Source organism: Pseudoliparis swirei, chromosome 4, assembly GCF_029220125.1.
Source record: "Pseudoliparis swirei isolate HS2019 ecotype Mariana Trench chromosome 4, NWPU_hadal_v1, whole genome shotgun sequence".
In the NCBI taxonomy this organism is placed as follows: Eukaryota; Metazoa; Chordata; class Actinopteri; order Perciformes; family Liparidae; genus Pseudoliparis; species Pseudoliparis swirei.
This window is the reverse complement of record NC_079391.1, coordinates 13,489,561-13,512,881: the sequence shown is the minus strand read 5'-3', so window position 1 is coordinate 13,512,881 and position 23,321 is coordinate 13,489,561. Positions and strand designations below refer to the sequence as shown.

Here is a 23,321-nt window from a genome sequence, read left to right as displayed (position 1 = left end):
TGTGCCATGATTTTTTAAGATCTGCTTTATTACTGTCCAATCCAATTCCAAAGTGACAAGATTTGATTTGTTTGTGGCTCCGTTTATTTGTCTATTTTGTGTTCCACTCAATAATTTGATATTCTCTACAGTTTGCAATGATCTTCTGAATGAACTCCTGTTTAGGGCAGCAATAAAAACATAAATTAGCAAACAACTTCCCCCTGCCTTCGCTTCTCAGCCCACAGGCATTTATACTTAACTAGCACTCAATTTAATAAGTGTGTGAACAATAAAAAAAACACAAATTCAGATTATTAGTTGTTGCGTGAAAACGCTGGAGAGTAATAACATGCTGCATAAAATACGAGACGAAAGGATATTTCAGGGAGTCAGTCAGTGTCAGGACAGACAGTTAATGTTAACCTGCCTCTTAGCTTCACTTCTGTGGTTTATACTGAACATGATATTTTGGCAGCACTGACTGCCAGGTGCTGAAAGCTTTGTTTATGTCACACATCAACTTAGAAACATTCCTTTGTTGAGATTTATGGGGATCATTAGCTTTGTTTTTAATACAGTAAGAAAAAAAAGAAGCTGTGACCTAATCTAGGCATTGCATCTCGGTTTAAGGTGTCTCAATCCCACATCAATAAAATCACAGAATACCTTCACAGGAAAGATGTATAACAGAGATGACAGCATTAATAGGATATTCACATATTGAATTTGCCACTATTAAATCAGTGTGGACTATTCCCTTTTTCTAAGTGCCACTTGGAAATGCTTAAAAAATCTTGGGGAAGGGTTCAGGGCATTTTTCCAGCTTTCCAGCCCCAGCCCCAGAGAATAGACAATGAGACCCAGACAGGCTTAGTAGTCCAGAAACCATTCCCCCCTCAATGGGAACACGTCTTTGACACACACTCCAATAGTTTTGTCTTGTATGTTGCTATCTGTGCTAGCGGCAGAGTGGTGGGGGTCTGTGCCAGGCAAAGGTCCATAGGGACCATTGGAATCGCCGGGGCTGGAGGAAGTTGGTCTGGGTCCAGTGGGGCGATCTGGGCTTGGTGACAAGCCAAGCTGTCTACTGCAGGGACGCTGGGAAAATGTAAATAAGAGCCTGATAAGGGCTATTGTTTTCATTCCATTCTCATCCCAGCTGAATGGCCTGCTCCCCAGCCACAGAGCATTTTATCTCAAGAGGGGGAGGAAAAGAAATGGAAGGGGTGGGGGTGCAAGAGATTTAAGAGCCCCTATAGGAAAATAAAAATAAACTCACTGGACTCTTCTCTTGTTTCAGCTAATTCCTCAGTATGGGATGCCCTACTTTGAAAGAACAACAGCAGTAAACTCTTAGTTAACCTCAAACTTCAGAAGTTTTCACTAACCGTTTTAAATAATTATGTTGGCCTTTCAATTCCACCAGTGGTTTAATATCCAGTGAAATCAGTAAAGTGTGAACATTTTATTGGAAATAATTGGCTTTAAGGGGAATACAGTGAATTGTTATGTTTTACATTATCTGTGTCATAACCTGACAGTAATTATTACATTGACACTAGCCAGTGTTTCCATTGGCATCTATAAGGTCTCCTGAAAAAACAGACAGGGATTTTAGAAACTGAAATAGCATTCCTCCTATTAATCTAAATTCTTCTGCAAAATCGGCTGTGGACGGGTGTTTTGAAAAAAGCCAGACATCTCATTTACTGTTTTCGCTGAGCATGCCTGCGCAAAGGTTCCTCCGCTTTCACCAAATCCATTTTTGGTTGCCTGTTTTGTCCACGCTGTTCTAACACTGAAAGATGTTTGAGAGTTATTTTATAGACTAATCCAGGTCATAATTCACCTCTCCCAGGTGGAAGGCAGGGAGGACAGCGGTGCATTCCAGCTGTAGTCTTTCCTGTTGGAGGACTTGGCAGGTCGTGTCTGGCCCGACGGAGGGATGGAGAAGTGAGGGAGAGGCAGCTCTCCTGGGAGGGAGGAGGAAAGGAGGGGGAGGACTGGAGTAGAATGGAAGCTGGCACCACATTATCTCCAACAGTTGGCGCATTCCTTAATGATCAAGTGCTGGAGCAGCATCTGTGATGAAAGCATGTGTGTTTACTTGTGTGTGTGTGTGTGTGTTGTGTGTGAGAGAGAGAGAGCATATGTGTGCATATTAACATATGCTCACTGTGTTTGTTTAATTCCCCTTTACACTACTTAGGAAATAAGCCTTTTCTGTGCTTCAGGGGAGAAAATATCATGCACTGATGTTGTTCTGACTGTCTGAGAATTATGATTTAAGGGACATTTGTTGTTTTCTGGGAGAGGAAGCTGTCTCACCCAGGGGTGAGGCACAGAGAAGAAGAGCTGAGCTCCACTACTCCCCGTGCCCTTAACCCCGGTTTTAAGATCTGTTTGTGCCATGGAGGGAGTTAACGCGCACAACACACACACACACACACAGCCTTTTCTCTCTCCCTCTCCTCGGGTCAAAGGGACAAACTGTGAGTTGGGAATTGGAAAGTCAATAAAGCAGAAGTGATGTTATAATGACCGTGAGCTGAAGATGTCCTGTCGACCCCCATCACGTCGGAGGAAGTGGACAATCAAACAAAATGGTCACTCTGCTTGATCTCTCTGAAAGCCATTCTTAAACAAGGCCACAAGAACTCCCGACCCCTCCGTTACTCCCAGTTCCTCTGAAGTCAGTGTTTGTCAGAGGGAACAACAGTGTTTGGTTTGTGGAAGAGATGTTACAGGCGGATAAAAGGAAACAACACTTGTATACATCCTAAACTGTACAAATGTCAAGGATGCTATTAGTGGAACTGGAAGAGTCCAGAATATTGCCCGTGGCAGGCCCTGCTCAGTCCGTCTCACTGTTTCTGTGAATTTCACATTAGGGGTGATCTAGAATAAAAAAATCACATGATGGCTACTTTACACCGAGCAAAAACTGTGGCATTATTTTAACCATTAACATGCTTCTGAATTGTGTCCTTGTATTGCCAGAAGTGTGATTATAAATAATCCACTGTTAGATATGAGGTTAGACTGTTCATTACAGAGCCCCGGGGCTTTGTGGTAATAATTAGTGAGTCTGCTTTGGTTTAGTATTTTGCTCCAACTCTAGAGAAACACAGTTTTGCAAATCATTCTTAGAAACCTGAGTACACATACACACACACACCAGAACAGCTGCTTTAGACAAAACATTAATTGGCCTGGACATGATTGCTGCTCCTTTTAATCGGACTCGACAGGACTGCATGTCTTGATCGGGTTCAGATTGGAGGCAGACAGTTGGTGGAGACAGTGTCTCAAGGTGGAGGGGTAGAGGCCCGCCTGTGCCGCTGGTGTTTGATGGGAACAGGCTGACCCCTGAGCAGTGCAGGGATGGTGGAGGCCTGGGTCAGCCGGCCCAGTGTGTTCTTTATCAGCTACCCCAACGACAGCGTGGCAGCTTGCAGCCATTCCTCTTTTGATTCATTGTCTGCTGGACAAATGTTAATTGTTTTCATCATTGGCAGCTATGTGACCGCTCAGACGTAGCCAGTCTTACTCCTCGCCTCCCACTTAATGTTTGTCTCTGTCCTTATGCTATCCCCACAATGTCTGCTTCCCTCCTCACTCCACCCGGAGCTCATCTCTCTGCCGTCGGGCTGAGACGCTTTTAATGTCCGCCGTGCAATTCCATCAACTCCTTGCCTTCATCTTTCCCTCTTTCTCTCTCTCTCCCTCTCTCATTTCAGTGCATATATTTAGACTTTTAACATCCACAAAACGTCAAATAATTAAAAAACTTTTTCATTCACAATATTCCAAAATCATAAAAGAATAACTCTTAAACAGGAACTGTACATTTATTTTATCATTGAAATTACTTACAATTTATTTTTGCATTTTTCTTCTTCAGACTCTTCATGCATGGAGAAACTTCTTTCTAAAGACTGGAAAGAGAATATGGAGAGGCTCAACACCAGTGAACTGCTAGCAGAAGTAAAAGGTAGGACTTTAAGCCGTGTTAACAAATCCCTCATTCCTATCAGACGTGCTTAATCTATGTACTGTATAATCTCAGCCACAGCCTTGTACTCTGAATTAAAACAAAGGCCTTTGGCTGCCCTCCTCATTCATTTATCTCCTCCCTTATCTTTTGTTGGAATGCCCGACTCTGTCCAGAGTGCTGTCCTCAAAATTCCAGCCCATTTAGACTCATTTTGGGGCTCTCTGTGCTTGTCAGTGGATTATTGTTGTTGTCCCTTCAGACGGCCCTGATCTCAGCTCCTCAGCTCTGACACATGCAGTGTGTTCCTGCCGCTCTGGTAATTGTTGAACCCAAAGTGTGCTTGATGTAAACAGAGCAGGGCTGAGCTGAGAGGAGACGGTGCGGCGATGCACAGAGTCATCTCCTCTGTGAGTCTGCGTTTGAGTGGAATGTCTCGACTCTGACAGTGAACGCCCTGCGCGGCGTATCAACTGCGGCACGGCAAAGCGCAACTCAGCACTCCCCCGAAATCTGTTCATGACAGGGTGAAGGTGGGCCAAAGATGGGCAGGGCCGCTGCTCAGACCTTAGCACTGACTGTTACTGAGAGCTGGTGTGTTTATACTGTACAGGATAGCACAATACCAGCTGTCTGATAACACCAGGCTGTCACTGGCTCCTGCACTCTCCCACCAGTGATTACCTTCATTCAATTATATTTAATCTCTCAATAAGACACTTACATGTTTTTGCTATTCACCTTTCATCAAGGCTGTTCACACACTTTCAAAGATAGCACAATTCACTGCTGTGGAGGTGATTTTGATCATTTGCATATTTTTTTATAAAACAAGAGTGACATACATAAATAAAACTTGTGTTTGGTTTTAATTATTGAATTACACTTACAGAGAATTATAGAGGGGAGGAAAAAAAGGCTGTTGAATCTTCTAATAAGTATACTCATTGGCAATAACCTTAATGAACTGAAGGATAAATCATTGCTTGGTAAACTAGATTCATTGTACCTGCCTGTATACTGCGTGCCACTGTAGATCAAAGTGCACTGGGTAAAATGTTTTAAATGATTTAGCCTTTTGAAAGCTGGCCTGTTAAATTACAGACACGGCATTTCTTCTGTTTGATGAATGGGAACGGGAAGGTTACTTGGTGGTCTGTAAACAGGTAGGGAGTCTGATAATAAACACTATGGCCTCTGTCTGTTGATGAGTTATGGAGACAGTCTATACGCCACAGTTACCAATATAAATGCTTCCCCTATCACAGAGGCAGCCTTAGATTTTTAATTAGCGTGCCATTTCATATGACTGTAGACATTTCAAAGGGCTGCTTTGTGCTCCCCCTTACAAATGTCTCTCTCCCTGTGTTTGATGTCTGCCTGATGTAAATACGGGCAATTAAAAAGAAGTCCAGGGCTGGAGACGCACAAGGTCCTCCTAATTAAAACACAAACAAAGGTACCGAGCAGAAAACACCTTATGATTAAGATTTAAAGTGTTATGATGAATCAGAGGTTCCATTAATTGTAAGGTTAAAATCAGTGTAAAAGACAAACATGCTTGTAGGTTTCAAATGAATGAAAGAAAGAGAATAAAGGCTGGCATGCAGATAAAGACTACAGTACCTCCTGGCACAGTGGCCTTGTATATTCTATGCTGAATACAAACCCATTCCTCAACCAATTATACTAAGCACCTCATAGGTTACCTTTTGACATTGTTCCATCAACACCTTGAAAGACAAGTAATTGTGTTATTGCAGAGCCAAGGAGTGGAATCTGTGTGGAAATAATATATTCTTGCTCTTAGAAAACAAATAAAAAGGAAAAACAATAGGTGTGACAGAATTTGACCCCAGGCTTTTACCCATGAAAAGAAAGACATTCTTTTCCTGCAGTTGCGTTCAGACATGCCCTGAATACTTGTTCCTGTTGAGGTGAACGTACGGTAAACAAACAAGACAAAACAATAGTATCAAGAACATCAGAGATTTGCTTTCAAGGTCTTCAAACCCAACCAACCATTTACCTCTTACAGATGACACATCTATAATTAGAGCTTATTGTCATGGGGGTGCTTGGCTACATTATGTGCTGCTTCCGAGGTAAAGACAATTTCTAGGTTCAAGAGACGGTAGAAATAGTAATCCAGGAGAGGCTGTGTGCTTAAGCCCGACATAAAGAATGGTGTTATTAAGGGTTAATGATCTCAAATCTCCATCTGCCTTTTCCTGTATGCTGTTGGGGCTTAGCAGCAGAAGAGGCAGGCAAAAAGGAGAGTTTGCCAAGGAGCATTAGTGGCGGATTTCTTTTCACCAGTCAATTCCAGAGCTAACTGTTTGTTTTCATACCTGAGCTTAGCTGTCAATCTGCAGGAACGATGAAGGAGGGAGATGAAATCTCAGAGCAAGAAAGGGAGGCCGGCTGGAAGGGTTCCAAACCACAGAAAGTATCAGATAATAGGAGGCAAGGTGGAAGGAGTGCAAGAGAGAAAGAGAGAAAAGGTTTAGGATAGTTAAGATTTACAAAAGTAAAACTCAAAGTGATTTTTCCCCCTTATATAATCCTTAATAATTTCATAGTCTCCTTTCTTCACATGACTGAGGACGCTTACAATCATTACTTCAGTATTTTTATATGTAGGCTACTGTATGTATGTTTGTGTATACTGCACATTATAAACATGTCAAGTGCAAACAAATATAGCACGCCGTGGCACACGCAGATAAGGTTGCCCTCTGTTCCACGCTTGCTATGTGCAGGGTCTTTGAGCCTCGGACTCAACAGAGCTGTTTAAGTTTCCCTGCTGAGTGCCAGTTTTCCAGACCCCCGTTGGGAGGGGAGAAAAAAACCCAGCAAAATGCTCAAGCATTTACTCAAACTGAAGAAAATATGTGGTTACAAAAATAGGAACACAAGCTGTATTCATTCTCTTAGAATTTGCAAAGAAAATACACACATTTCAAAAATGTAAATAAGAAAAGGCTTCACATTGTACACTAGCGTTGAAATGGCGGCTTGAATTCTGAAGCAGAAAAATTGTGGCTCTTGCACTGTCGGAATCAATTTAAGAATGGTGTCGACATGACAGTGGTCGAGTGCACACAGACAGTCCTGTGGCAGGCAGATAAGTGGAAGCCCTTTAGGAGGAGAACGCAGGGCAGGGCGGCAGCTGAGACTGATTTGATGCTGGCCCTACCTGTGCTGGCTTTACTCCTGAACAGACAGAAAGAAGTCCAGTGTGTGAACACAGAGCCCATATTGTTCAGCCATGTGGGTTGGCTTCAATACATGATTATTCACCTTAAAGTGTTACTTTATTCCGAATGGCTTCCATAAAGTGAGGTTTTGATGCCACTCGAGATGCACAGGACCACATGTGTATGGGGTCAGATCGGTCTCAATAATTGCAAATGCACACAGAGAGACTTACAAATGAAAACATGAAGATTCACAAATGCACGCAGAACAATTCACAAATACATTCCAATGCACACGGAAATAAATTATGATTTATATAAATGTAAAAGAAAAATCAAAAAATAAATGTATGCATTTCTATGTGGATTTGTCTATTTGTTTGTGGATTTTATATGTATTAATTTGTGGATCGCACTGCATTTGTTTGTGTATCGCTACACACTTGCGCACGGATTTATGAGACTCTCCTGCCGTGGCTCAACTCGTAAATGCGGATTTCTTTTTGGGGTTTATAACATCCCCCGTAGACTCACACAGCTCGGTGATTTTCACCGACTCCGTTTTAAAGACTGCCACTTCCAACGCGACTAGAGTAGCAGCAATCAAGCCACGTAGATAAGCCCTGCCCCTCTAAGGCGGGCCAACATCTGATTGGCTACAGATCGGTCAATGTTGAAAGAAACGCATTTACGGACTGAGCCACAGCAGAGGAAATCCAAAAATCCATTAGCAAGTGTGTAGCGATTCACAAACGCATGCAGTGCGATCCACAAACTAATAGACAAATCCACATATAATTGCATAAATATATTTGTGATTTTTCTTTTACATTTATATAAATTGTGATTTATTTATGTGTACATTGGAATGTATTTGTGAATTATTCTGAGCGCATTTTGAATCTTCGTGTTTGCGTTTGTGAGTCTCTCTGTGTGCATTTGCAATTATTGAGAATGATCTGACCCCATACACGTGTGAGCCCCCAGTTCCCAGTGACACTGACTTACACGGCTTTAGAAGAGTAGTAAAAGAATTGTGTGTTTTAACAACATACTGTATTTACATATTATGTATATTATGTCTTGCAAACGTACAAAACCATTCACATACACGGCACAAAACCGTATCTGTCCAGTTGCTCCAGTCAAATTGCCTCAGTTAGCATTTTCTCCACAACACTTCAGTCAACTGTTTGCCCTGTGCACTCAGGTGAAATATGAGCCACAGTAAATCATTATTCCTCAGGCCACATTTGCCAGATGAATGTATGAGAGTGTTGGACTGTGTGTTTTTCTCCTCTAATGAATTGAGGAATTTAGCTTGTGGCAGTGGAGTTAAAAAAGGAAGTTGTGTGTGTGTGTGTGTGTGATATAGGGATATAATTCTCTGTTTGTTTTTTGAATTATATTCCAGTGGTTTGCCATAGTTTGTTTAACCAATGACTTTTAAAGTTGTATGATACATTTCATGGAAACAAGCGTATTACTCCTGTATTCATTTGAAGAGAATGTCAAACATTTACACAGCTAAAAATAACACACCTGTCTTTTTTAAATGAACACTCCACTAAAATATTTCTCTCAGCAAAGAAAATAAGATAAGATGCTTTATTGTCATTGCCTGTTAAACATGACAAAATAGTATCCTCACTGCAATGAGAAACTGCTGAAGGGTTGACCTACGTTATTCTAAGGATATACATGAATACATTAGTCAGATATGAACAGCTAAAAGACTCTGATCAGATGCAAACAACATCTGAGTTTTAGGGATCTTCTCAAAAGTGCATGCAAGATGAGAGGTTTTCAGATTTTTCTCAAAATTGTTTGTTTGGGAGTTTTTCCTGATCTGATGTGAGGTCCTGGGACAGGGATGTCTGTGTACAGATTGTAAAGCCCTCTGAGGCAAATTTGCAATTTGTGAGAATGGGCTATACTAAATAAACTGATTTGAATTTAATCAAAATTGTTGTCATCTGTCATGCCACTTGTTTTTTCTTCTAATTTAGTTTTCTCAAACAATAACTTGTAGTGAGTGGTAGTTTTCACTATCGCTGTTTGCACTCCCACAAGGTGCTGCAATGGTCAGCAGGCAGGCACAACAGACTCCAGAAACCAGGGAGGGCCGCAGCATTGAGCCTTTGCACTTGATGCATGATTGGGTCATTTTGTGGGTCAAATAAAATGCAGGGTCAGATGAGGAGTTGTATTAGTCGTCTTGCTGACCATACCGATAGTGTTGCGAGGGAGAGACATTTCAAATGTATATGGAAACAAAAAATGACAGTTATGCAGTAACATTTTATGAGCCAGATTGTGTTACTGTTAACGTTATTCATTGGCAAAAGGCATTTTGTCATGCGCTGGCCATTGCTAACGTGGTCGTCATCCCTCCTAGTATTTGTGTAACACTGGTTTAATTAATGTGATATCTGTGTTGTTGAAATAACTGCGAGCAGATTGATTTTGTTTGTGCAGATTTGGTCAATTGAATGATTCAAAAAGATGGCGAGCCTTCATTCCTGGAAGGACACAGGCAGGAGCCAGCTGCCACTTGCTCTTGTGTAAAACTACATTAATTAGTTAAATTTTACATGAAGTTACTTTTTTATTCCTCCAATAAAATCCCTATTTTCGATTTGCTGTATTATTACATATAACCACAGTCTATTGAAAGTATTTCGGTATGATCACATCTGTGTATCTGTAAATTAATGGTATCTGGCTTATGTTCTGCTTTTTGGTTTACTAAACTTTGCTTACTTACTTTTTTAACCGTACCATACAGAATTTTACTTGCATGTTTTGTTTGGCAGCTGTTGTTCTCAGTAATATTTCTTTACATATTTGAAAAGTTTCTGTTCAGAGTTATTTTTTTGTCTTTAGAGTGAATTTCAGGGTCACTGGCATTCCCTGTGGAGTAATATGTTCAGGTCGAGCCTCTCTTGGCTCTGATGAAGTACCTTGTCCAGTTTCATGGGTAGACAGTGAAGTGCTGGAGCTCTCACATGAGCATAATTATACTGAAGAGTGAGGCTTCCTCCATCATCAAAATATTAGCCTCCATCAGCATAAGGCATGAACAGCAAAACCAAAGTAGATTAAGTGTGTTTTTATTAATATCCTCTCCAGATGCCAATCAGAGTATTTTTGGGAAATTGTCTTTCAATCAATTTGATGCTTAAATACATGTGGGAACACATACATATAGAGACACGCATATAATGGAAGAAACTTATTACGCCAGATTTCCATTAACAAATAGTATTTTTTGTATAAGTTATAAGCACAACGGTTTAAGTGGTTTTAAAAATGTGAGAAGATCTGACGTTTTTGAACAAGCTGATGGGTGAATCGGCCCTTATGTTCAGACCATATAGGAGAGCTCAGGGACTGACAACCAGAGCTGCCAGTGGATGACGTGCTTATGAGTCATTGCTCATGCTTGTTAGTGAGGTTTTATTGGCAAGATAAATTGCTTTTATATCATGGCAGAGGCAGCAAGCCAGGCAAAACGTCTGTTGCACATATTGTCTTGGTTGTAGGGCATGGAGGCGCGTTAACACCATATTACTGGTATTACTACTCCATATTGTAGCACTGCAGAGGGATGCCATAAAACTAGCTCTCTGTATTCTAACTTGGTGTTATGCCAGCCTAGATCCTCATTTCTCACCAACATGTTTCAGTTATATTCAATAACACAAAACTGTATTCGGTAAGAAGATCTGCTTGTATTTCATGCTTTTGTTGAAGCAGTTTCATGGGTTTGAAAAAAGTTCCTTTGGCAGACATTTTTATATTGAACACTAGGAGGTACCAAAAGATGCCATTTGCTGCAACTTAATTGGATCTTTTGTGTTTTCAACTGAAAGAATGGACAAAGGGTCTGATGACTGCAGAGTTTACACACGTGTGCATTTATACATAGGCATGTACTTTTTATCGATTGGAACAGCACGCAACACACATCTATACACGCTCATGTCTACATTCACACACACACACACACACACACACACACACACACACACACACACACACACACACACACACACACACACACACACACACTTTAGGAGAATGCAGAGAGAGAGCCTAAGCACATAAGGCATTCAAGTTATGTGCCGTCTGTGGACACAGCTTGGTACAATCGGAGCATTTAGACAAGTCTTAATTTACTTAGGATGGGCTTGCAGCATATGGAAGCATCCAGAATAGCTGACAGATAGAGAGACAAAGAAATTCCTTCATCTGGCGTTAAAAAAACTCAATTCAGATCTGGTCATAATGGCTCAGCTGTCTTAACCAAAGGAAGGGAAGAGAATAGGGTGCCTTGTGATTTTCCCCCTTTTCACCCTCACCCTCCCTCGCTTTTCTTCTTTTTTTTTGTGCCTGAATCTTTTATCTGTGTTATTCACTCGGGACTCTTCAAAGTAACAAGCCTCCTTCTTTTTTCCCGGTACTGGACTTGGAACCCAAATTAGAGACTGCTTGATTAGAGCAGAGAGGAGGGAGCCAAGAGAGGGAGATGTGGGTATTGGACAGAACAAATCGCACCCCTACAAAGTGCCTTTTATCCAAAGACCCCAAGGCTTAAATACCCCCATCCTTCCCAAGCAACCATGGCTCTGCTTGTTTCCCTCTTATCATTTATTTAGTCACCCGTCGCTGATGTTTTCTGCTCTACTTTGTGATGTTTAAAAGAGGCAGAAATCTTAAAAGGTGAATGCTGTAGGCGCTGAAACTGAACAACACAGCTTTACTGTCTCCTCCTCCGATCTAGCATCTCGAGAGTGAACACTGTGGGCTGAGAAAAGTGCCAGCACAACTTGACCGCTTACTCCTGAGATCCTCCTCCGGAGTCAGGCTGGTATTGTCCTACTCGGCTTTAGTCTTGTAACAGGAAGATGTCACAACATGTTAGTCCTGGGCTGACTGCTGAGGTTTATAGAGAGACAAGGCAGTTCTGGGCTGTCTGTCTGCCATCTGAAACTCAATGTGAGGAGACATGTTAACAGGCAGACCTCAGCCCCACTGCTGTTAAAAGCCATGCAATATGCAGGAAACGGCCTCTTTTGTCAGTAGGTTGGTCAGACAGACCACATCTCTCCTCTTCTGCACCACCCAATAAAAGTTTTATCTGCATTTTAAAGCTGATCCATTATTTAAAGCAGGAAGAAAGAGATTTTTACACGAACCACCCAACAAAAAACATATGCGCCTGATTTTCTACAGCCTCCAAAGAGCAATTGTTCCACCATGTTGTAGACATTCAGATATTACGTGTTCAGCATTCACCAATAATCAGAATTGTACTTATCGATATATCAGCATTTGGCAATAGACAATAAAGACATTACAATCTGTTTAATAATTAGGATTAAGTTGAGCAAAAAGGAAGATGCAAAGAGCAATACAGAGGGTGGTTTAGACTTCTCACAATTTAGCTCAACATCAAAACAATGGGCTCTGTTAGTATTCTTTTGGTGTCTGGGCCGGACTGAGCTCTCCATCAGATGCTTCAGTGGGCCCTTAACACCAGTCATGCTCATTCATGCACACAGACACAACATAGATATGCCAGTTATAACATTTTTGCAATTTTGTGTTTTATGACACTCCTAAACTAGTGAGTGATCATCAGAAATGTGTAATTAGGCAGGCTGAGAGTGGGCGTCATTGAGTCCAGATGTTTAGTTGCCAACTCAAGGTCATCAAGGCCTTGATGCCTGATGGCCGTCATCTTCATCTGGATCATGATTTTCTTTTTCTTTCCTTTCTTTCTGTCTTTCTTCATCTCCTTCTTTAGTCCCTCCCTCCTCCCCACCACAGTATTGATAGCTGTGATGTATTGTGACAACGACTGATGTATCTTGCTAGTGAACTGTAAAAGGCAGGTCCTTCATGAACACAGCCAAAGGTTAATAAAATTGGTGCTGATAGTATCAATTTGACAGCTAAGCCATTCACAACAAGTGTAGTCGGGCGAATAAGAAGTCAATTCAGTCCTGGTAACTGCACACATGCCCGATGAATAGCTGCTTTTAGGTGCTTTTTTTTCATTCTGAGGATAAATGGAGAATTGCAGCTCTCTTCCATTGCAGCAGGCAGCGAAGGCAGAATGAGGCTCGCCGAGGTTCAGACAAGCCTGCCAGTAAATTGCCCTGAATGGGTTCTAGAGGTTGACAAGCCCTATTAAGACAAACGGCTTTCCTCATCGGAGAGATAAAATAAATCAGGTGTTTAGTCAAATTAAAATAGTTTGAGTGGAGAGGGCCCCTGGGAGCTCTCGGAGAAACTCAAGACAGATGTGGCCAGAGACGAGGGGAAGACACCCAAAAAAAGAATTCAGACTTCACTGTACTGGATCTGCCTCTCCGTTCTTTTATCCTTCTCTCTCTCCATACTGTCGGAATCCCCATCCCTTTTTCCCCTGTGTTCTCCAGGATCAGCTTGTCACAGAGAAGTGCAGTGGGAGGAGAGTGAGTTACTGTCTAGCCTCTCACTGGCAATTATGTTGGCGGTGTAAGTCAATGGTAGGATCACTTAGCATTGATTAGGCCGAGCGAGAGAGCAGTGCAGCCGCTCTCTCTATCACACACAGCGCGGACATGTGACCGCAGGGAGAGAAATAAGCCTATTGGTCTGTCAATGCTTTGCTTTTTGAAGTATGCATACAGTAGCTACATAAGAGTGTATTGTTTAGTTTTTACCCTTCACCAAAAATGTCATTCATATTAAGGGCATATTTGTGGTGTGTAAACGTTGTTGTTGTTTCTCTGGTGCAGTTTAAAATTGAGTTTGAGCAATCCTTTCAGTCGTCTGTAAGGAGATACTCCTATAATAGGCTGTTGAAATGGCCGTATAATGAAATACTTCTGTAGTTTTGAGGCTAACACTAACTCTCAACACTTTCTTTATATTCACCCCTGCTAGTCTGACATAAGCTGCCACCTCAGTTTGACAGCTCCCTGCAGCTCTTTGTCTATATGCCGGGAACAATTCCTTCCCTTTCTTCCTGTGAAAGCTGTGAACACCAGCTACAGTAAATAGATAACTCCAGGCTGTGTGTGACCTTAACACTTTCGCGTGAATTCACTGCAGTTGGTTGCTGCCTGTGTGGTTCTCTTTGTACGGTATATTGTGTACAGTACTATAGCACAATATGGTGATCGGCATGTGCAGCATGGTCACTTTTCTATATTTAGTGTATTATAACCAAGGCCTTCTGCAGGTTTTTTTCTTCTTTTTTTGTTGTTGTACAAAAGCATCCACACTAGTTATTTAGTCATGGCCACTGTTAGGCCTTTTGTGTACTTTGATGGTATATGTACATAGATCTAACCTTTATTCATTTATATATATATATATATATATATATATGTTTGATTCAGGCTCTCCACCTTGTGTTTGTTTATCCTTCCCATTCCTCATATTGCTCTCACTCTCTTCCCTCACTAGGTACTCCAGAGAGCCTCGCAGAAAAGGAACACCAGCTCTCCACAATGATCAGCCAGCTGATCAGCCTGCGAGAGCAGCTCCTGCTGGCCCACGACGAGCAGAAGAAGCTCGCCGCCTCACAGATGGAGAAACAGAGGCAGCAAATGGAGCTCGCTCGTCAGCAGCAGGAGCAGGTAGCTGCTCACTGTTTCCTTTTTCACACTCACCGTGTCTGCCTGTCTGTCTGCCTTTCTGCCTGTCTGCCTCTTTTCCATTGCTACTTTAATCGTGTTTACCCTATTTCCTCATGCCGTCTCTATAATAAACCCCATTAAATGTATTTTTTTAACAAATTGTCACTTGGCTCTCTATTTCATATTAAATGTCATGCCTGAAATGCTAATACAATTTTACTCCTCGGTAGGAATTTGGAAGAATATTAGATTTAAGAGATGTTATATTCTACATTACCTCAGATATTTCGGTCATGCTCTCTCGCTCACATTTATGCTGCGTGGAAGGAAAATGTTATTATGACTTGTACTAACAAATGCAAGGGAATGTGCGAATTAAACGTTATATTAAACATGGAAGTCCTCTATATCTTATAAATCGACTCCTATTAGAACAAGCCTGGCATTAGATTTGCAGCACAAATCAGGCCAATGAGCCATATTGTACAAATCAGCAAATTAGCAGAGGCCATGAAGTGTGTTAATGTCTGGGAAGAAATAAGGACACAAACTATCCACACGGGCGACACTTTTATTAGCACTAGCCGCCCTAATGGCTACGAGTCAATTATCAGCAAGGAGTTCACTCAGAGTTTTCCCCACACACTCTCAGACCTCCCTGTGGAAAATGAAGATCTAGACTATATACCTTGGAGTGATGCATTTGGTCATAGTACACTAATAATACATTATCAGTATTGATTCTTTTTTCAATCAATGATATTAATTTGCAAACTACAGCCAACTCTTTAGGCTGGGTGGCCATTGCAACACAAATGAACAGTGATGTAAGATATGTTATTATTTAATCTTATTTCAAAATGGAAGAATATTAATAAAATGGAAAAGAGAGAGGGAGCCCGCTGAGACCCAGAATGTCATCAAGCCATCAAGATACAACACAGTAATTAACTGTTGACACTCGTGAGGAAGCCAGCACAAATGAATCCTGACACATTTGCAGATGACCGATATCTTACAGTGAACGCTTTGTAATTATATTTAAAAATTAAAATTAAATGACACACAAAAGTAGGTTGTCATGCTCAATGAAGTGGGCCTGTAGAGCGGGGCCCTGCTGGGATTAGAAGGATTGCGGTGTGGCTATTCGTCACTCGGGGGCAGCAGGGACGTCTGCCACCCGCTCACTGCCTGCACCAGTTATCTCCAGCATAACCACGACCGTCTGTCCTGTAAATCATTTATTCTCTTGTACCACGACTTTTGACTGAGCAGTTCAGCGCACGTCGTTTCATGATCATCAGGGAATTGAAAATGTGTTTTTGTATTAACTTAATTATGAAACCATAGTTTGTCAATGAAAATATAAGTAATTTTACTCTCCCATATTAATCTGCTGCTTTCTCCTCTCCATTTCTTTCATTGTAACCACTATTTTATCATATTTTAATACATCATTACTGGTCTGGATAGCATTTATTTATTATACATCTTATTTATGAGCAATATCTCTGGTGTTGTGCCTGCAGTTGCAGCACAGTTCCTATTGTACATAATGTTGTCCAGAACTAAAAATAGTAGGCAGATCACATGCTTTTAGTTCCTTATTCTCTTTGCCAGTTTTAACCAGAAATGATTACATTTCCTGTCTTTACTTCTGTTTTCAACCAGATTGCAAGACAACAGCAGCAGCTTCTGCAGCAGCAGCACAAAATCAACCTCCTCCAGCAACAGATCCAGGTCAGTCAATCAGTGCGTTTACATGATGTTATAATTCGAATCTTGCTTTAGTCGGACTATGCTATCTTTTGGGTCATCTGCTATTATCCCAATATACATGGCAGTGAGTAATTCGAATCATTGGCCAAAAGCATGTCATATCCGATACGATAGGTGGCGCTGTTTTCATTACAACTCGTGGTGATACAGCCATTTCCGCTTGACCTCTTCACCACGACCAATAACAACCAACAACAACAACATCAACATTTCGAGAAAGATGGCGAACAGAGAGCAAGGCGAAGCTACATCCCTCTACTATTCTTGCATGATGTTAATAGTGACATTATCGTCTCTTTCGACTTCCGGTTCACGACATGGGAGGGAGGGGGGAGGAGGGCGTCGGGATCTCAAGCATGCGCATAGACGCAAAGTGCAGTTCCTAATCCAATTCACCGTTACATGCCGCGATAGTCGAATTATCAACCGGATCGGATCGAGTTATCCAGGGGTGTTAATCGGATCGTAGTCGGACCGCACATAGTCGAACAAAGGTGTTTACATGAAACGGATCATTCGATTTCAGTCTGACTAAGCCAGTTATTCGAATGCATGTAAACACGGTCATTGTGTTCCTGTTGGCCCTCTTAAACTCGGCAGCTTACATCTCTCACTTCTTCTACGCTGATTACACCTCTTTGTAATTGGTGTACCACCGCGGTCACAGAGGATCACATGTCGGGATGTGATGGCACAGATCAATACCATTAGACATTAAAGAAAATATCATTGCTAACTTTGGTTAGCCTCTTCTAATCTTTTTTAAAATGTCTTGTCTTTTTATCTTTAATTTTTGTGTCACACTGACATTCATCACTCTCATCAAATGTTAATTGCCTGTTGGTAATTTGGGAGGGATTTAAAATATGGAGGAGAATAATTAGCACATCTTAACGAACAAAAAAAAGGGGGTTGGGGGGGGCAACAGTAGCTAATGAGTCCTGTTGGTGGAGCAGAGCCTGGAGGTGGTGGGAGACATGAAAGAGGCTGGTAAATGCCTCTGAAGCAAGTTGGTCCCAGAAGGGCAATGTGCTATGCTTTCACAAAGCACAATACCAAATTGTGAAGAGTAGAAATGTTGAGCTTTTTCTCTCCGTGTACTGTACTTCCTAGATGTACGTGTTGCTCTTGATTTTCACCCCTGCAGCTCATGCCAGACATCACTATCAGTGGTGTGTGTCTGTTTGTGTGTGGCTAATCGTGTGATACGGTGCAGTGTGGTGAAAGACCACCCAGGCAGCATGCAGCGGGCCATGGTCAGACAGCCCAGGGTTATCCAGAGCTGGTCACTGGCAGTGGTCAAGGCTGTGAGCCTTACTGCCCGTGTGGAGCGAACGTTATCCTGCTGGGTGTGCTTAGTGTCAGGCACATCCTTCGCCATTCAACTCCTCCACGGCTCGTTCTTCTTACTGACAACTCCCTGTCTTGCTCTTTATGTTTACTTGCAACAAAGTGTTCCTCCGTCACCTTTTAGCACTCCTTCCAAGAGATACTATTTGTTTTTCTTCCTAAAAGCAAGTTTCTACCTATGGGACTTCTTACACAGGTTGTTCTCATGATACACGAAGGCAAAGCAAACTTTTGGTTTCAATCATCCGTCCAACTGATCTACTGCCAGGACATCAACATGGCTATTCAAAGAGCTCTTTGCAAGAGAAAGGCCATACAGTCAATATGTTCTTGTGAAGCCACACGTCTGGACCTTGCACTTCAACAGTGGACAGTCTATTAGAAAATTCCACTGGAGAGAAGCACAGAGCACGACACTCTGTCTCGAAAACACTCTAAAATGAAGTACCTTATACACTACTGAGGGACTAGTATACTCACATTATGGATGGCCCTTCACTGATGCTCATTGAGCATAAGGCACAGCCCGAATGCATCTCACTTTTAAAGGCTCTTGCTTTCATCACAAAGTTAAAGGCAAATTATACCTGAAAATTCTCCTTGATGCACAATTTTGAGAGAGGATGGGGGGGTTGAGTGTGCATGGGAATGTGCTTCTAAATATCCATTTCAAACCCTTGAACAGAGATACAAGTAGAGTCCTTTTTTGGAGAGGCCAGTTAGCCAGCTTCCCTCTTGACCAAATGTGCCACAGATCTTCCCTGAAAAAAAAAAGGAAGCTACATCCACAATTAAACAAAAGAGTCCCATGGTCAGACCATCTGTTCGCCCATCAGCCTTTGCTGGATATGCGAAGCAGACAGAACACCTACCGAGAACAAACAGGAGTCACTCCCAATACTTCAAATAAGTTTGATTGTGGAACATTGTTTATCAGCAAGTCCTTTTAAAGCAGAATGTGTTCTTTCTCCCTAACCTAGTTCCTCCAGATATCCAGTGTGCTGATGGCCACTCCTCTCAAGTCAGAGTAGGAAAGACAGTAGATAAAAGAGAGTCAGGTTAGAGGCAAGTTAGTCAAGCATTTTTGACACTCCGTTTTCATTACTGCTGCCTCTTAAAAATGCCCTGGCCATTTTAATATATAACAGCTTTGACTTAATTAGTTCTGTAAACAAGCCTCCAGCCTGCATGTTACAGACTTTTAGGAAAGTGGGAAGCAGTGTTGGAGGATTGAGTTACTCTGCTATTCGAATGGAGAGCACTAAACTTTATTGGAGACCCCACTGGCCATCAAAGTCCTTCTGTTTTGGCTTCAGGGAGAAAACCAAGAGAGAGCCTAAGCTGAGGTCTTGTATTGATAATATACCTGATCACATCAGTTGACATTGTAAACTGCCCAAACAATAAAACCATGGGGGCTGCAAGTGGAGATTGTTGTTGGCACGCCATATGTGTTCTTTCAAGGTGCTTTTGCATGTGGATTGAAGGGAATCTGTGTAGTTATAAAGGTTCAGTTAGTGAGGTTTGGAGGAAGGCAGAATGCAGTTGAATCAAGTTTCCCCCTTGAATAGCCATCTCTCTTTTTATCCTTTCCCATCATTCTGACAAGAGAGCGATAGAGATTTGGTCTTTGTCCTTCGGGATTACAATGTCACTTGTTTTAAGATAACAGATGATTGCAGTTTTAGGGGCTTATCAAAAGTTAAAGCTTCAAGGCTTTGTGTGTTTTTCCATCAGTTTGTTTGTATTCCTTCAATCCATCCTCATCGTTGAAATCATCTTGGCACTAATTCAATCTCTGGATGAGATTAACGCTTGATTTAGTTGAAACATCACCAAGACACATGGGACAACTAAACATATATATTTGCAGAGAGCTGGTTTAAGTCATACACTCAAGTCTCTGAGTCTGTTTGTATAGTAATAGTAATAATCCTAATCCTAATAATAATGAGTACACTGTTCTATTTTTCACCCAGGCACATTGGGCATTATTTGAGTCTCCTCTTCATGGTTTTCCGTTTCATAGTCACTCCCACTTTCTCCTAATGGATGAGCAGTGGCAGCAGATGAGCAGCTAAATGGCAGCATGTTGATCATCAGACTGTTCACTCTGATGTTTGGCATTTTCTGTAATTTGCACATTTAAGTTAAAGGCTACGCATGCTACTAAGAACTGAGTAGTAATAGAGTGGCAACGGCAGAAGAGTGTAAGTCTCTCTGGTCACAACATTTAAAAATATGCCCTCATGAGATGTGGAGCTCTATGTAACTCTCGGTGACGGTCGTGTCCATAGTCATGCAGTGAGCACCCGTCTTCTGACCTCTCACTCATTACAATGACCCCAGTTCATGCATTCCTCAAGGATCGGTCTGTTAAGACACAAACCATGGTTTGACTCTCACATACACATACTCAATCGTGTACAGTACACAGGCACACAGGGGCCCACGCATTGATACACACATCAAGAGAATAAATATTGGCGGAAAGGTCAGGGTGAACTTTATCTTCACAAACAGGTGGAGGAAACTGAGCTCCCCTGATGAAACAGAGGGACACTTTTAATCTAATTCATTGCATTTAAAGTGTTGATCCATTTAAAAAAATCACAATATCATGACATTGTTAAATGTGATTGGCTGTGGCATTGATGTGCCAACTGTGACACTGTAAGATCCAGGATCTGAGAGAGAATACGGCTATGACAGCCATTGTATGCCGTGTTGTGTACATAACTGCTTCTGAAAACTTAAATGATGTGTTTATCAAGCAGGTCTATCTCCCTTTAACCTTTCGTTCTCTTCCTATACAAGGCAGAGCTTCAAATTCCAACCTTACTGTGTGAACCGTACACACACATTATCTATGCCTCTGTGTCCTACCTCTAACCTTGTGTCCACAACGACAGAATGTGTGTATCCCTTCCATTTAAAAAAAGAAACCTGAGGTTATAAGAGAAGGGCCAGTATAGTGTTGTCCACCTCATACTTCAAAGTCTGTGGGGCTTTATCCCATGTGTCTTTAATGGTGTCAAGAAACCGTCAGGAGCACGCAGACATTCAATGGTAAAATGCTAAAGGTCTTTAAAATAAAGATTAAATTAAACCAGCATTTATCTGACCACTTTTAAAGGTGCACAATCAAGCGGTAGAGCTTAAGGCATGTTTGAGGTCAACGGATACTGAGACCAACGAGGTCCCATAGAACAAGGATTTACAGTCATTCTTCAGAGGTGAATTATTTTCTTTCACACCATTTCCGTTTTAATCCAGACATGTTGATATTACATGCTGTTGTTTACTTTGAGTTAATATAAGGGGAACATTTATTCTGGACAGGAGTGATTTAGTCACGTTTGTTTCAAAGCAACCGGATAACTCTCAGGGTAAATTGTGTTAAAGTGTCTTCTGTATTAGTGGCTGTAGAGTATTCCCAATTTAACACACTGGGTTTTTCCTCTTTTTGTTTTTTTAATGATGGTTGTTGCTTTGATTTGCACCAAAAGTCAATGTACGGTCTTTGTCACTGAGAATCAGTGGACCCATAAAAATTGGCCTGCATCAGGTTGTATTATCTGTTTCCTCACAAGCCCTACACAGCCTGATACATTATGCTCTGCAGCAGACTAGTTACCATTTCTATGTAAATCTTTTTTTGCTATGTATTAAACTTTTCTATGCTGATCAAATAGTTATCTAACCAGATCTCCCAGCATGAAGGAAATGCTGTCAAATTGGTGTTTGGCCTGTAGGATAAATTGGCTTTTAGTAATACTGTTCTGTAATCACTTCTTTGTTATGAAGAAATGGAATATGCATGCTATCCAATGCAGTAATGGAATCCACTGATTCTGTTTGGTTACCAATTTAGAGAAGCAAAGATTCCAAAACTAACATTATGGTAAATATTTTTAAAATCAATCAGATGAGTTTCAATAAACACAGGGCTGTATGGTAATTGCACAAAGATAATAGCGCTAATTTGTGTTTTCTCAGATGCTTTTGTTGTCTCCCCGGCACAAATGATTTTCTCAGTGTGAGACTATTATTAATGCACTGGCAAGAAAAGAGGCACAGAAATAGACATTGTTAAAGAGAATTTGTAAGTCCCCTAATTAGGACTGCTAGATTGGTACTGTTAGCATGATAATAAGAGAATAATAGAGCAGGGAAATGATCGTGTGTGTTTAAGTGTGCTACTGTGTGCACACTGCCTGTGTGGATGCTGCGCTGCCAGTGCTTTCCCTTGTGTTGCGGAGCTCTGTGTTAGCCGAGTAGGATTATGTGGGGGCATTAACAGCCTAGTCAGACAGGCTTGGCTCTCGCCCAGGGAGGCTCAGTCCAGCATGTTCATCCTCCATTTAAGGAGACTGTTAGCTGATGAAGATGTGCACATGCAAGACTGAAGATAAAAGAAAGTGGTGACCCGACTCATTAACTGCTGTGATTTAAGATATTGACACTTGGATACAAAATATTCCATTCAGTGGACTTTATCGGCGGGGAGGGAGGGATCAATTTCATTAGTTATGAATTGTGACTTCTTGTCAGTAAGCAGAAGAAATGCTGACGTTAAACAAACTAATGTGGAATTTAAACAATGAAGCTATTGCGGCCCTTTTAAAAATTAATGATGCACAAAAAGGTTTCCGAGATACTACCTCAGCAATATCAGTGATGGTGTGCAATTTAAGCTGAACAATTACTATGTAGTGCCATTTGTCTGGTAAAACAAAGCTATGCTTTAGGAATGTACACAGGAGATGCTGTTTGAATGGTCTGTGGGTTTTGTTCCATTAGGACATGATGCTGTCTCCTTTTCTCTGTGAATGAAGTGTAACAACTGATCACTGGCTTTATTGAGTCTATTTGGAGGCAGTCAAATGAAACATATGCTTGCTTGTAATGTGAATGCAGACAAACATAGATCCATTATTGCTGTAAAATACACAATAAAGGCATGCTTTTGTGTAATTGGCCTTTGTATTTAGACACCTCAGCAGTTTAAGCAGCGATAATTAAGAGGCTCCATCTGAGAGGTGCCACATGAACGGCTGTAATGTGTGAAATCACACCTGAGGGTCTACTTAAAATTAGTCACCTGAGGGGTTTGTAAAGCAGCCGTGGGATGGGTTAATTTATGACACAAACTTCCAGCCTTCTTCTATCACTTCACACAAGTGACGGGAACAACCCAAACAAAACCGAAAAATTAATCAGGAAGCAAAATAATCCTGACATTATTTACTACATTTAAATGATGAATGCAGCACTATTTTGTTCTTTCTAACTAGCACTATAAAGCACCTGTTCAGAGCTCCACAAACCTTCCCTGGATGAAAGCAGAGCTCCTACACATAAAGTCCATTGTACACC

The 23,321-nt window shown here is 41.4% G+C and overlaps 1 protein-coding gene across 4 annotated transcripts in view; it reads left to right on the top strand.

The window, feature by feature from the left end:
* The window catches only part of sox6 (SRY-box transcription factor 6), a 131,896-nt gene that overhangs the window by 61,484 nt on the left and 47,091 nt on the right, over window positions 1-23,321 (top strand). For all 4 annotated transcript variants that reach the window (XM_056412917.1, XM_056412918.1, XM_056412915.1 and 1 more), the window contains 3 exons: window positions 3,887-3,976; window positions 14,641-14,813; window positions 16,485-16,553. In XM_056412917.1, coding sequence (XP_056268892.1) covers window positions 3,887-3,976; window positions 14,641-14,813; window positions 16,485-16,553 — 332 coding nt within the window. The remainder of the gene's footprint in view (window positions 1-3,886; window positions 3,977-14,640; window positions 14,814-16,484; window positions 16,554-23,321) is intronic.